The 16,448-nt window shown below is 34.1% G+C and overlaps 1 protein-coding gene and 1 pseudogene across 5 annotated transcripts in view; one reads left to right on the top strand and one right to left on the bottom strand.

Annotated features, from left to right (window-relative positions):
* Window positions 1–16,448, bottom strand: part of ATG5 (autophagy related 5) — a 124,867-nt gene that overhangs the window by 95,323 nt on the left and 13,096 nt on the right. For all 5 annotated transcript variants that reach the window (XM_087443945.1, XM_004422169.3, XM_014781137.2 and 2 more), the window contains exons 3-4: window positions 12,460–12,587; window positions 4,698–4,776 (exon numbers count right to left, since the gene is read on the bottom strand). In XM_087443945.1, coding sequence (XP_087300071.1) covers window positions 4,698–4,776; window positions 12,460–12,587 — 207 coding nt within the window. The remainder of the gene's footprint in view (window positions 1–4,697; window positions 4,777–12,459; window positions 12,588–16,448) is intronic.
* On the top strand, window positions 9,568–10,011 carry LOC101387434 (ATP synthase F(0) complex subunit g, mitochondrial pseudogene; annotated as a pseudogene).

The raw sequence follows: 16,448 nt of genomic DNA on the forward strand, positions 1-16,448 counted from the left end.
GCAGCTTTGCAAGCAGCATGTTGATGGAAATAATGAAAAAAATCAGAGAAAAAAACCACAGAGACAGGGAAATAAATCAAAGGCAGCAAAATGTTAATAGTTGGCAAATCCAGGTGAAAGGCTGTGGTGTTCACTGGACAACTCTCAACTTTTCTAATACAGCTTTAAATTTTTCAAAATACAAATATGAGGAAAAAGAAATAAGATAATTTTCTCAGCAGGCTAATCAAGTTTAGGAATAAAAAATGTCCTTGAAGCTAATTAGAAAAGCCCGAAGAAGATATCATTTTCACTCCTGTTTTAGTAAATAGAGAAAGAAAGCAAAGTCAACCTCTACATGTTTAAAAGCCGTTAACACTTTACAATTACATAATATTTCTCTCTCAGAATTCAAAAAATAATATAAAAATTCCTACAAAACATTAATTTTCTGAATCATCCTTACAATCTTTTGGTTCTATACACAATATTATTAACTTTTGAATCTGCATTGTTCTCTAAACTCTTGCTATTCAACAAGTGGTTTGGTGGACCAATAGCATCGCATTATCTATAAACTTGTTAAAAATGCAGAACCTCTGCCCTCAACCCAAACCTACGGAATCAGATCAAAATCTGCACTTTAGGTGATTTGTATTTACACTAAAGTTTGAAAAGCACTGCTCTAGACATTAAAATTCACTTACTACAAACATAAATCTATTCAAATAACAAGTATCAAAGTCAGTCAAAAATCAGAGAAAATATGTCTATTTGAAAACGTTTTAACAGACCCCCTCTCCACCTCCAAGAATTCAGTCTACACTACAAACCGACCCAAAAGTGTGTGGGGTGGAAGCAGGGGGCGGGGTGGGGGTGGGGGGGCTCTTGGAGACTTCAGTATTGCATAATAGTTAACCAAAATTAATTAATATCTTTGAAAACAACCCTAAAAGAAATAAATTCCAAGCAGTCTGCTTAAAACACAGACATGATTTGACATAGTCAACACAACAACATAAAAGGTAAAATAAATAATGACACATCAACTGACATAAAGTTGCTACTCAATAAATTCAATCTTTTGATGATAAACTATTTTCTAGAAACTTAAAAAAAAAAAAAAAAAAACTGCTTCCTCAGTCTAAAAGCATTGCTTTTCTGGGGCCGGCCCCGTGGCATAGTGGCGGCCTCTTCCGCTGCTGGCAGCCCGGGTTCGGATCCCGGGTGCGCACCGACGCACCGCTTGTCAGGCCATGCTGTGGCAGTGTCCCACGTAAAGTAGAGGAAGATCTGCACAGATGTTAGCTCAGGGCCGGTCTTCCCCAGCAAAAAGAGGAGGATTGGCATGGATGTTAGCTCAGGGGCTGATTTTCCTCACAAAAATAAATAAATAAATAAATAAATAAATAAATAAATAAATAAATAAATAAATAAATAAATAAATAAAAGCATTGCTTTTCTACATGCAAATTTAATGCTTACTCAGTTCCATTATAATCAATCAAAAGTCATAAGGTAGTACAATAGAGGTGGGCCTACCTCAATCAGTGTAAACTATCAATTCAACACCTGGGGACAACCTTTGAGGTAAGCAAGGTCTTGATATAACTCTAACTAAAGGGAACTTAGTATATAGAAAGAAATTTAGGCAATAATTTTCCTCCAACATAGGCCAGGGTTAGAAAGAGTAGGAGCAGTGAATAGAAACACATTGGTAGCTTGAGCAAATTTAAAACATCCTCTATAATTTCCTTATTAGGTCTAAGATTCTGCTTTCTATTTGATTTATTTAACAAACTTTCCAACTGGGAAGAAAATGTATGACCTACTAAGGACCCCAAAGAAAAATTCACTTAAAAATACCAAGAATAAACCTATTACATGTTAACATAAAACTCATATTTTCATGAAAAATAACTGTATTTTCCAGAACGACAACAAAAATTTAGGAGGAAGACTGGCATTATTTTCATTTTGCAAATATCTTTAATGTCTGGCTTAATAGAAAATACATGGACTATCTTATTTGCTTCTACATTCAATAGTCTACAATATTATCTTGGTTAAAACATATAAACCTCCAGGCTTACAAAAATACGTAGTTGAAAAAAGAAGTAGTAGATGAACAGCCTTTTCAGATTTGTGGATATTCTTCTTTGATACTATACCAAATTCAGTTAAGTATAGTTTATTATAACATTAATGTGAAATGTGAAACCATATCAATGAACATTTCGTACTCTGTCACATTAAAATCTCTAATTCTAACCTTGCACTTTGAACGGATCTTTTACACATGCACGATTTTGCAACATCATGCATTGGTCATTTTGAAAATATTTGTTTACTGAGTTAATGTAGGTCTTCTCCAAATGCTGACACATTTCATTATGTAAAATTTCTTAAGATTCAGATTTGTTAAAGTGACCACCAATCTCATCAGAAAATTCTTTAAGGGCTAGCCCCATGGCTTAGCAGTTAAGTGCGTGAGCTCCGCTGCTGGCGGCCCGGGTTCGGATCCCAGGCTCGCACCGATGCACCACTTCTCCCGCTATGCTGAGGCCACGTCCCACATACAGCAACTCGAAGGATGTGCAGCTATGACACACAACTATCTACTGGGGCTTTGGGGGAAAAATAAATAAATAAATAAAATTAAAAAAGAAAATTCTTTAAGAATAATAAAGATGTCAAACTCATGGTGGCAGATATGTGTTTTCCAAAATTCTCATTTTCCCTTAAAAGTTCAAATTTTATCATTGGCAACAAATACTGTCAGGTGTTTTCCTTAGAATGAGAGGTTCACTTCATTAATTTTCAAGAAACTGTCTCACAAATACCCAAGTCTAAATAACAACAGTTTGTCTGTCAGTCACTCTTTCAAATAAAAAATGATGTTTCATGAAAAGGTGACTCATTCAGCTTGCAACTCAAACAAGAAAGAGCACCAGTGCTTTACATATACTTCCCATTTCATCACACAGGAGATTAAAAAGACATGTACTTAAGAGTCAAGATTAATATAATAATTTGTACTGCTTCATCCGAACAGTCTTAAGTGAAACTGGTATTCTTTTTACTGCAAGTGTGTGGCGGTGAAGAATATAATGATCACTAATACAGTTTGATGTACTGCCTTGCTTTGTGCTAAGGTGCCAAAAGTTTTACCTACCACTGCTTTTGCAGATTACTACAAATGTAAACACAGTGGAAAGGACAAATAGCATCTTAATATTATTACAGAAATAGATGTGACCTCATGGAGCCCCTGAAAGGGTTTCAGGAATCTCCATGGGTCCACAGACCACCTCGAGAACAATTACACTATACCAGTTGTAACAACTTTAAGCCTTTCCTATCATTATTACAATCTATCAACTCGTTCAATCAATAATTACAGAGGGCTTCTCTTAGTATGTAGTGCCTGCTAGGTACCGTAAAGTGTCTGAGTGTCTTTGTGACATTCACTCATGTATTCTGAGCTCCTAGAACAGTGTCTGGCTGGCACACAGCAGGCTCTCAATATTTGTTGAATGAATAAATAAATGGGCAGCTATGATATATTTTAATCTAGATTTCAAAATCTTTTAGAGTGCCTTACACGCAAGCACACACACACATACACATGATCTAATTATCAGAATTATTTTTCAACATAACAGGAAACACTTGTTAGGCAATATGGAACCTCTACCCTTACTATGCTTGGAGTAGTTTTACCTTCACACCATTCTAAACTTAAATTATTATATATACAGGCAGTCCTTACTTTGCATGGTACCATGGTAACTGAAACTCATGCATATCAGAACCATATCCTCACTCTGTATGGTTCTGTGGTAACTAAAATCTGTGGTAATGTGGTACTCTGCAAAGCACGTTAGTGCAAATGATAGGGAAATAAACGCCAATGACTCACATCCTCTATTTCAGTAAAATGGGAAGGACAGCATCTTAGGAAGAATGGGTGAGCAGACTCCGGGCAGTGACTTCAAATGAATGCCCCTTATGGGAAAGCAAATCAGACACCTAAATAACTTTTCAATCTGTTAACATACCTCCCTCCCACTATACACTGGCATTTGAGAACCACTTCGTAGGAATCAACTAATAGAGGTGTTTTGATCCTTCAATGGTATTTGTGAATTGCTTGGGGGTTGGAGGATGGGGTTAGGGGGAAAGAGGGACTAGTACTTCAGAAAATATGGAAACAAAATTAGGTTACAACAAATCTAGCCTAGTTTTAAAAACTCCAGGAATTACTATTTCTCAAAACAGACTTAGTTCAAGTCTTTGGACTTCTATCTCCTAACCCTTCTCTGAATTCAATCAAAATAGCCTTAGAGTTACTCAGCAGTGTTAGGCTGTTCCCCTCCCCACTCCCATGCCCACATCTACACTCAGGATTTTGTTCTTCCTATTTGAGGTTTTTTTTTAAATGATTATAAATACTCCAAAATATTATAAATTTTAAACAGTGTATTCAGCTCCAACAAAATATAATTGTTTATACACTAAATGTTTAAATGGTTCTGCCAAGGGTTAGGAAGAAAATGAAAGGTATTTTATAGATGAACACTAAGGGCAGCTTAGCAATTAAAAAGTATCATGGAAAAAGCAATAAACAACTTCATTTAAAAAAAAAAATTCTATGCTAAGTCTACTTACTAAGTACCACCAGTGGGACGAATGGGGAAATGCTATTTAAACTATACCTTAAAATGTACTGTGATGTTCCAAGGAAGAGCTGAACTTGATGCAAGAAGATCAAATAGCAAACCAATTGGATAATGCCTAAAAATGAAAGAGTATGTTTTAAGATAAGAAAGAATAAATATTTAAAGTTTTAACTACAACTCCAAAATAAATTTCCAGCACATGTTTTAACATCAAATTATCAGGGGGCTTTAGCTGCAAATCACAGGAAGGTAACACTTTATACAATTACTGGCCTGGGCTACAACAGTATAGTTTTCAGTCATCAGGTTGTTTTTCTTCTAACCATTTCATTCTCCTGGGAAGCCTCAATATACATAACAGGATTGTGATAAGGCATCTTTTATCAGTGAGCACTGTTACCTCACAGTACTGCAGTTATCTAATTATCACCCCAGTATTCGTATTGGGCAGTTTTTTAAAGTTTATTTAAATATATTTTTCAATGTTTTAAAAAAACTTACAATTTTACAAAATTTTCAGAACTGAGAAGAGCATCTAAAAAAGCACATAAGCACCTATTTTGTGGTTATTATTATTAACATTATAGCATATAAATTTCCAGTCTTGTACTTACGCATACATATCTAAATACAGATTAGGCTTATCCTTTACAAACTGCTATCATCTGCTTTTTTCATATAATGTCAACATTTTCCAAAGTCATTGAATATCCTTCTGCAACCTAGTTCTAAAGTTTTTTTAAAAAAATAAATTTTGGACTTCCTAAATAAGAGAACATTTCCTAATCTAACCATTACCCACCAGTGAAGCAAATTATTTAGCAACGAACAAAGGTTAATAATACAAACCTTGCAGATTTCAATGGATAAACCTTATTTTTTAAAGAATATCAAGTAGCTTAATTAGTGAATCCGAATTAAATAAGACTCCTAACAAAAGTAAAAAGAGGACTATTTGGTGTTTGTTATATACAGCCCTGTTCTTTCCAGTAGAACAGTGAGTTACTCCTAGATTTAAGAGCTGAAAAAAATTGAAAATAATCTAATTTCCCTCAAAATGAGTGACCCAATACATTACCTGACCAAGATTCAAATATTACTTAATACTATTTATGTCTGCTTAAGTCTACATAATATAATTGTGGAAAAGTCATCAGTCACTAGAGAGCATGTATTTATTTAGAATGAATTTAGGATGAATGCTCTGCTAGTAAAATACACCAGTGGGTAGCTTTAGTCATATATCTGTTGTATCTCTTAACAAGAACTCTTAAACTTCTCTCTAATCGAAAGTCAGCATCTAACATGAATCTTTCATAACTAGAAACGAATCTAAAGGAAATTTTGGACTACCTAAATAATAGAATGTTTCCTTCAGGAAATTCTGAAACCTGAAAAAACTCTGGCCTCAGTCAAAAACTAAAATAAAAATAATAACTGAAAAAACAAAAATATTGCACTATAGAGAAGTTATAGATTCTATCCAATTTGGATCCTTCTCTCTGAACTCCTAAAATTGTACAAGCTCTACAAAATGCCTTGTACTTTTACAAAACAGACCTTTTTTATTTTTCAGTCTTCATTCTTTTTTTTTAGAATGTCCCTCTTAGGTATCAGCAACTAAGTTAAGAATGAATGTGGGTACTTAAACTAACAGAGTATATTGCTTTCCAAATTCTATGTAGCACTGCAGATATAACAGAATCCCTTTAGCAAATTATGTAGTTGATCTATTGGACAGATCCACCAGTGATTCCACAAAATAACTAGCAATCTTGTGTTGTACACATTCTCTGCCATTCACAAATGGAACAGTAAGCAAATTCTAAACTTAAATATTATCTTAAAGCCATTTAAAATGTCATATAAAATCAAATACAATTTTTTAAATAAATAATAAGAATTTGGGTCAGAATACAAGTTTGAAATAAGACGACAATCATCAATTATTTTTTATTCTCAGTATTAAAAAAAAAAGACAGTGCGCAGAATCTTGAACAAAGTAGATAATAAATAGCTGTTGAATGCATAAATCAATAAAGAAACATAGAATAGTTAATCCTCAATATACTATAAAGATCCAATGGACCGAATTTTAGGTTCTGAGTTTCTTTTTTGAGCAGTTCAAACCATTTTAGGATACTTCATAACTTTTATTCTTTCTTGAAGGTCTTCCAAAAACAACAGAGAAAACTCACCAAAAAAAAAAAAAAAAAAGAGTAAAACTTATTCTGTCTAGTAATTGCCATATGGATCCACTGGACCCTTTCATAAATCTAAGATATATTATGGGATCTTAGTGATCTTATTTTTTCCTGTATCACGAAACATTTTGCTATTTCATCATTCTAGGAACTATTTCATCAATATTCACCAATTATTCCCAACTATGCCTAAAAAAAGACTAATAAGAATTTGAAGAATACGGACATGTATAGAAAGATGATACAATAATGCATCCTTCTTCCATTTCTTACTGTTTTGCCTAAAATATTACATTACATTTCAAGAGAGTATAAATAAAAGGATGCAGACTCCATCTTTGGAGTCTGCTTTTAGCTATCATTAGTACAGCTGAAAATTCAAAATGTCTTATTTTCCACCTATAATAGGAAAGAAAAGGAACCGACAGAGGAAGATGTTACACGATTATTAGATAAATCAGAAAATTTTTGCAAAGAGACAGATAGCAGACTTTAATGACAATGGTAAAATTGATTGTTTAAGTGAAATCTCAGACTTTAAGTCTTTAGATGATGATATCCCAGATGAATTTTATAGAACTCAAGAACTAATGAATGAACAATATATTTCTAAGGACATATGGTATTCTTACCCACTTAGTCATTCAACAGAAAGGATTTCATCATACAATATTTTATGACAAGAACTTAGAACATTCAACTTTGCTAAAAGGATGTGTGACAGTATTCTTTGATCTTTTATGCCATTTGTGTACTGCAATTTACCAGTGGGCAAATGCCAAAGGCAGATTTGTACACAAAAATTATTGGAAAGAATTAGATGATGTAGAAATGAACAAGTATTGAACTGATCATTCTAATTGATGTTTACTAACGTAAAAAGCTAAAGGTCCAATGTATTGCCCTATAAAAATTGTCTGCACCAGAATATTTAGTGTTAGGTCTATTTTCACATTTTATTCATTTTCTTTCTCTTCCTTAAATTACTCTAGTCTTTTCTAAATTCAATTCTGAAAATGAATATTTTCTTTTTGTCTGCATAAGTTGTTTCTTCTTTACCCTTTCATTACTGCTAAAATACATATATATATACTGGCACACTGTGTAGCAATAATGGATATGCTCTGAAGTCAGCCAAGGATGCTCATTCAAGTCTAAACATCTGCAGTCAGATAGTAAACCAGTATTCTAAGATCAGCATTGAAAGGAATCTTCCCCATGTACTAGGGAACTCTTGTCCCACTCCCATTTCACTGAAATAAATGCATCCTATTCATAAGTTTGCTACATCAGTGATTCACTGAAAACAGGATTACATTTCATTGAATAAAGAAGGGTATAACTCATATGTAAACCAAAGTAATTTAATGATTACAGTCAATTTTGCCTTACTCCATCTATGGTATAAACACACTTGTAGACTAGCACTGTGTTTCACAGCTTTCTACACCTATTCTTACACATGAAAAAGTGCAAAAATAACTACATGTATAAAATACTAAGTAAACCACATTTCGAAAATCTAGTTTACAGAATAATTTATGAAGTTCTAGAAACTTACCACCTTAGAAAAATGACTCGACATAAGAGAGAAGAGCCTGCACGGTATTTATGATTAAGATGTTAAGGTTATTTTGTTATAGTTTACTTTTGAAATCACATACAGTATTAAATTCTGGGTCATTCTATTTATGTCTATGTTTAAGATCAACATCAGTATTTGCTTTTTTTTTTAATTCAAAGGTAGTTTCAACTTCTTACTTTCAACAACCAGTCCTGAAAATAAGTCAATTTACACAAAATAATAATATCCCATTAGAGACACTTGTTTTATAGTTGACAAAGAGAGCTTTTTCTAAATTTTGTACCTGAAGGCCTAAGATTTAACCAATATTAGAGTATACTAAAAAAGTACTATTTAGAAGAACCAAGAACTGTTCTCTTAAAATAAGTCAAATATAAAAGTAACAAACACAAATTTTGAACACTTGAGTTATAGCAACAAGAAACCTGACCCCTTAAAATGCAATGTTAGAGCACCCTCTGCTGACTAATCAATGAAATCACTCTAAAAAAAAGAGCCTTACGTTTAAGTTAGATCAGCACTTCTCATTTCCCGTGTAATTTTTAAAAGTTAAAGAGACAAAAGACTGTAGAGAATAAAGTACTAATCAGATAAAACCTCCTTGGAATCTCTACAAATCAACAATATATTAAGTATACATTATGTGTATATCACTGTTCTTATTTTCTATTTTAATATGGACAAATCAACATAAGTAATTAGAGAGAACATACAGAATTGGAGAAAACTAACAAATAGAATATCAGCAGGTGTGGTGCAAAGAGCCCTGAAATGAGACTCTCAAAATCTGGCCCTATTCCCTCATTTTAATAATAAATAGAAGAGATTAACTTAGATTCATTCATCGAACAAACATTTACTTAGCACCTCTTACGTGCTATTGCTTAAGGTATAAAGCCCCTGCTCCAGCATCTCACGCAGATGATTAAACAATTATAATAACAATAAATACAAACAGGAGAAGGAGTTATACAGGGAGAAGGAATATCAATTTATGCTTTCTTCCTTCTTTTATGAATTTTCTAAACTGGTGTTTGATTTCCTTTCTCACTTGAATTTATTTAAAACTCCCCCTTCCGGGGGGTGACATTCAGCCTGCCGTTCGAAGCTGCAGGCTGTCTGTCCTAGAACCATGGCCCAGTTTGTCCGCAACCTGGCAGAGAAGGCCCCGGCACTGGTACACGCTGCTGTGACTTAATCGAAGCCTCGATTGGCCACGTTTTGGCACTATGCCAATGTTGAACTGGTTCCTCCAACCCCTGCTGAGATCCCCACAGCTATTCAGAGCTTGAAAAAAATAGTCAATAGTGCTCAAACTGGTAGCTTCAAACAGCTCACAGTTAAGGAAGCTCTGCTGAATGGTTTGGTGGCCACTGAGGTGTGGATGTGGTTTTATGTCGGCGAGATCATAGGCAAGCGTGGCATCATTGGCTATAATGTTTCAAGACCAATCTTTAACATCTGTTTATATTTGGTTTATTATTTGAGTGTTATTGGACCATGTGTGATCAGACTGGTATTTGAATAAAATAAAGATATTGTGTCAAAATCAAAATAAATAAATAAATAAATAAAACTCCCAAGAATCAAGTATAAGAAAGATGTTATCGTCCTACTCTGATAAATGCTCCTCTGTTCTTAAGACACTTGTATGGTCTCAAAAGTCCAAGTCCTACAAAGTTTCAGTGGTAGCTGCTTCCCTACAATGATCATCCTATTCTATGAAGCCCACTGCTTAAATGCCAGGTAGACAGTGATAGCCTATTTCCAGGAAGATAATTCTTTTAACACAGGAAAAAATTGCTATTGTTGGAAGCAAAGAGAGAAAAGATCAAGACTTAACCTAGAGGCCCTGGATTACATTCATTTTCCGGAAGTTACTCATTCCTCAACTATATGGAGTACCCAACAATACTAAAGGAAAAGTTGTATCAAAAGCCATTTAATACAGTGAGCTTACAGCAAGACATAACTACGAAAGTGATATCGTGCCTAAAAAGTTAACACCCCAAAAACTAAAATGAAGATACATGAACACAATTACTCTCACATAAGCTCTCTAAAAGGGAAAATAATTTCACTCTTTAATGAAAGACTTTCAGAAGAGACAAATACTGACCAAGTAGGAACATGATATCTTGAAGCCAAAATCATTACCCTGTAGTAACAGGGAGAAACAGATCCAAACATTATTTATTGATATCATATGTAGAGTACAAATCTATAGAATACAAATCATACCAAATACAAAAATAATCACCACATAGGATAGATTAAAACAGCAGCTGAAAGATGACGACAATCTTTTACTATAAAAGCTAAATTGAAGTTTCCCATCTTTTCCAGAGTTTCTCAACTAGGGGTGGTTTTGCACCTCCTGCCCCAGGACACTTGGCAACATTTTTCATTATCACAACTGGAGGGAGTGCTACTGTCGCTAGGAGGAAGAGGCCAAGTAAAAATCCTACAGTGTACGAGGTAGCCCTCCCATAACAAAGAAGAACCTCAGTCAAAACGTCAACAGGGTCTTTGTTGAGAAACCGTGCTTTACAATGACAGAATTGAAAAGTCTGCTGTCAGCTGCATGAATTCTTACTATAATCTATAACTAATACACATAAAGCCATTTCAACATCCAACTATAATACAGATAGAACTCTCAAGAACACAGATATTTCCTATTGCTACTCAGCCACAATCCTTCCCCCTCCTTCCTCTCTCTCTACTCTCCTGATCCTTGCCCCTCTTATACTTCTTTTAAGTCACCTTCTCATTCTAAAACCTCCAATACTTCTGAGAAATTAAAAAAAACAAACAAACAGAAAACACTGACTTATCTATGCTGCCTGAGGTCTAGAACTATTCAAGAGTCATGAGTCTGATAGCCGATCATGAAGCTCAGAACTGTTTTGACTAAAAAATGAATGTTATAAAAGAACTTTGGCACAGAACCACCTCAAAAGGTTAGAGACACGACCCATACCTTAATACAAAATATCACCTTATATGTTTCAAAACCATTATGAAAAACCTACTCACTCTTGGGAATTCATCAGCACAAGATGAGTTCCAAAAAGTTCACTCCTTGTTTCTAAGTAATCCTTGGATTCGAGTCAGCTGCACTTATTAAACACCTACTAGCTTCCTTTTATTAGAGTCTCTTTTAAAACTTTTCATTTTAATATTCCCAGATTCAGAGAGCAAGTCCGTTTTTAACCTATTTATAATTTCATATTTCATTTCAATCTTGACTCAATCTGTATCTTCTTCATTCAACTACATCCATATGGCAGCATTTCAACACCTATATCCCAGCATACCTTGAACCACTTTCTTATATTCTTCACTCTGTAATTTCTCCAGTTTCAATAAATATTTTTGGAAGCACAATGAACAAAACTCCCAGTAAGAGATGAGGTACAAAAATACATCCTCTGTACACGGATAAGCCCAGATTTAGAATTTATTTTCAATACGCTTCTTAAAAATGATAAAACATCAAAATTATTTTTCACATAAAAAGGAAATCAATATATTTTAAATACTAAACCAAGGCTAGATAAGATGTACTTACAGCACAGTGATCAACTAAATGTGGCCATCAGTTTGAAAGAAGCCACTTTAGGTTACCATGTGTATATAAAAGTCTGTTATAAAGATTTTGGAGATAGAAACAAAATTGAATAGAGTCACAGAGTGACTTATTCATAAGAGATTTTTAAACATCTCTGCTAAAAAAACCCCCCCATAACCAAGTATACTATTATTATGCCATATAAAAAATCTATTGCTGAAAATACACAAATCTGTCCAGTCTCCCATGCATCCAAATAGAAGGCAGAAATATTTTCAACAAAATATTCTAACAATGGTTTAAAATTCACTGTACTATATGAACTAGACTAGTATCTGTTTCTTTATAGAACTTTTAAAAAATTGCTTCTGGGCACTATACCTTCTTAAAGCTAGCATATACTCAATGCTTAATAATGCAGAAAAATTCACTCACCATTTCAGTGGTGTGCCTTCATATTCAAACCATATCTCACTAATGTCTTCTTGTCTCATAACCTTCTGAAAGTGCTTTTTCACTTTGTCAGTTACCAACGTCAAATAACTTACTCTTGGCAAAAGCAACTGAAATGACAATTTGTAAAACCATATTTATTTACTATTTTTTTAAAATATATACTAAATAGGTTTGTGAATTTTAAGGAAAAACAGTCATGTTCTTTGCATTATTTTGAATAGTCCACACAAAGTCAACTGCTTTTTACAGAAAATCAAAGGCTAAAGATGAAGACATTTTAAAATTTCTTACGAGGTCATTACTCTAAGTATAGCTTAAAGCAAAAATGCCTAGAATAAACAACATAAATCTATGTACAATCTTTCCATAATACTTTTCTCCAAATAAAAATACAATGTAATCAAATGGCACGCTATTTAGGATAATTATTAGTTCTATCAAATTTAACTTAAAAATTAACATGATTCACCTGAGTTAATTAAACTGCTCTGAGAGGATCAACTCAGTCCTAATACACCTTGACTTATCAATCAGGACTTCTCGATTGGTCCAACATGTTTTGATAATCTACTGTGTATCAGATTAGTTGCAACGAAGAATATCAAGACAAACACATAATCTGTCCTCTTCTATATGAGGCTAAAATAAAGTGGAGGTAAAAAAAAAAAAAAAAACTTATAAAAAGTACTTACAAAAATACTTCATGGCAGCAACAGAAAGGCCTTTAAAGATCAAATAGAAATTTTCATTTGATGAACAATAGGGGCCCACTACTACACCATGAATAAAAAAATGGCATGAGGAGAAACAGTACTTGAGGAATATTCTAGCAATTGTACATACAAGACTGAAAGAGAAGATTATAGACAGGAAATCTGTTAAAGAAATAATACATGAGGAGATGGAGAATGAAAGAATGGAAAAGTGGGGAAGGTCTGGACATCAGAACAGATTTTGGTGATTAATAATGCAGAAACTGAAGGAGAGAGATACGTTAAAGATGACTGACTTTTGATCTACACATTTAAATCTTTAAAGTACAATACGGCACAAGCTTAAGGTATAATGCTAGTAGACTGGTGATCCTGCCACTGTCAATCAGCTCCCTCAATCTTGTCCTTATGGAGCTGGATGTACTCGGACTTTGGAGAGAGAGAAGTCTGGGAGGGAATGTTGGGCTAGGTAAAGCCTCAACTGGAATAGAATAATAGTTTTTTCCCCCAGGAAAGGTACCCACAGAAAGAAAATATAAGAGAGCATTTTGGAAAATTGGTTGGGATTTATATAAAGGTCCCACAGGTATATAAAAAGAGAAAAGTGGCAAAAATTCATGTTTTTTCCTCTTTTGCAATTGACACTCTAGCCATTTCTTGCTTTCCTAAGCCTCTGTCTTCTTTTGCTGGCAAAATTTTGTTACTCTCTTTCAACTGCTTTTGTGAGTCTAACTCTGCACCATTTCCCATGCTGCTTATTCAAGGTTATGTCTTTTGATCAGTAAATCAAATAGAACCACTGGGCTGGGGAATATATATAAAGAGAAATATTCTGGTTAAAGGAACTGATATTTAATCACTGAAGATCAAGATAAGAGGCCCCAACTAGGTAAAAGAACATGATCAAGCTCCTAAGGGCTATAGAGTAGGGGGGGTGTGGAAGGTAGTCGGCATGCTCCAGTATGGAACAGAAGGAACTAATACTACAAACAAGTTGTTGGATAGTATTGTGGATTCAACAGAACATAAGTCCTCTGTTATAAAGAAACAACTAGAAGTGATTAGGGAAGAAAAGAAAAAGGAAACCAATACTTAACTACATATAAGGAAAAGTGCTAGTTGTTTTACAGGAAGCATTATCACCTCTATTTTACACACAGCTTAAATAGCTTGCCAAAATCATATTCTATTAAATAAGTGGCAAGGAAAAGATTCATTCGAGTCAGAAATGACAGAATCAAAGACAGATGTAACATGGACAGTCTATGAAATTAAAACAGGATGGTAAATTAGCCATTTTATAATCTATTAGTCTAATAAGTTCTATATTAGTAAGTCCAGAACTTTAATTAAAATGTCTGTTGGGTATTACACTTTAATCTATTCTGTAGAGAATGATATTAACCTATAGAGACTGTAAGAAGGAAGACTCATAAGGACTAATAAGTACGGATATCAACTCCTGATTCTGCAGTGTGTTGTACTACATGCCCAGGGTTCAATCAAAGTTGCTGGAAAACACACAAATGATTTTCATGAAACAAAAACTTTTTTATAATAAGGAATGAGGAACATTAGAATGTAAGCTCCATTAAGACATAGCTCTTTGTCTGTTTTGTTCACTGCTACAATCTCATGGCTAAAACAGTGCCCACTTTATGCGAGGCACACTATAAATATCTGCTGGATGAATGAGAGATACCAAAGATTACGTGGGACAAAAGGCCAAAAATGGACAAAAGTTAAAAAAGAATGCCCCTTCTTAAGACAGAATCTACACTGAAATGTGGCTGGAAACTTCTGTTCCAAATTAGCCTGTGGGAGTCATCTGTAACTAACACAAATATCTATAGTAGCACTAAGAAATAACTGTAAGATTTAAGAATGACTATACTAGAGTAGATATAATTTATCTAGTAAATATTTAAATACGTAAAAATGAAAAGAAAGTAACAGCAAGCAGACATCATTCTGCCTTCTACATCCAGACAGTATCACTCATTGTTTTTCTTAGGTGTATCTCATTGGTTTACTTTAAGTGCTTTTTTTTTAATTGTGGTAAATTTACCACTTCAACCATTTTTAAGTTCATAGTTCAGTGGCATTAAATACATTCACACTGTTGTGCAACTATCACCATTATCCATCTCCAGAACTTTTCATCATCCCAAACTCAAATTCTATACCTATTAAACAATAAATCCACCATTCTCCTCTTCTCCAGGCCCTTGGTAATCACTTTTCTACTTTCTGTCTCTTTGAATTAGACTATTCTAGGTACCTCGTGTAAGGGGAATCATAAAATATTTGTCCTTTTGTGTCTGGCTTATTTCACTTCAATTAATGCCTTCAAGATTCTTAAGTTCTTTTAATATGAAAAGGATTAACGCCCTCCAGGGATCTATCTTGTCAGCTACAAGCAATCTATCATTCACTTATTCCTCATTTAGCACTGTCAAGCACTCGGTGAATATGACACAAGTGATTCATTTTTTTTCTATACAGCTTGTAAGAAATACATGTTTTACATAGTTGTATAGACTGCTTATATTTCTGAAAAAGGTGCCTGTAATATTATTTGCTTATGCCAAATTCTACTTTGTCCAACAATTTTCAATTATCATATTATAGATTTACTTATCTAGAATAAAAATAGAATTAAAATACATTAGAATTCTGTTCCATTTCAACGTGAGGCATCATACTAGGCAATGAGGATAGAGCACTGAATGAGACGGGAAGAGTTCTTCCTCTCATGGAGCCTACGGGCTAGAGAGGAAGACAGACAGTGAAAACAAAATTTCAAACGTGATGAACGCGAGAAAGTACAGAATGTAATAACAGCAAGTAGCAAAGGCATTTAACGTAACCTAGGGGCTCAGGGAAGGCCCTGACAGGGAAGTCTATTTTAAGCTAAGAGTCAAAAAGCAAAGAGGAGTGAACCAAAGAAGGGTGGGTATGGATGTCTGGGTGTGGGTAGGGGTGGGAGATACGGCTGCTCACTCTAGACAGAGGAAACTGTGATAAGGCATGGAGTAATACAAAAAGACAAAGATTGGCATATCTGAGGGACTATAAGAAGTTGAGTATGACAGGAATCTAGAGGGTTGGGACAGAAAAGTACTGAAGAAGCAAGGGAATCAGATCATGGAGTACCTTGTAAACTATATTAAGGATGCTAAAGATGAAGAAAAGCCTATAAAGGTTTTAAGCTGGCAGGTGACAAGATCAGATATGTGTTTTGAAAAGATTACT

Source organism: Ceratotherium simum, chromosome 19 (assembly GCF_057802395.1).
Source record: "Ceratotherium simum simum isolate JZ-2026a chromosome 19, ASM5780239v1, whole genome shotgun sequence".
Lineage (NCBI taxonomy): Eukaryota > Metazoa > Chordata > Mammalia > Perissodactyla > Rhinocerotidae > Ceratotherium > Ceratotherium simum.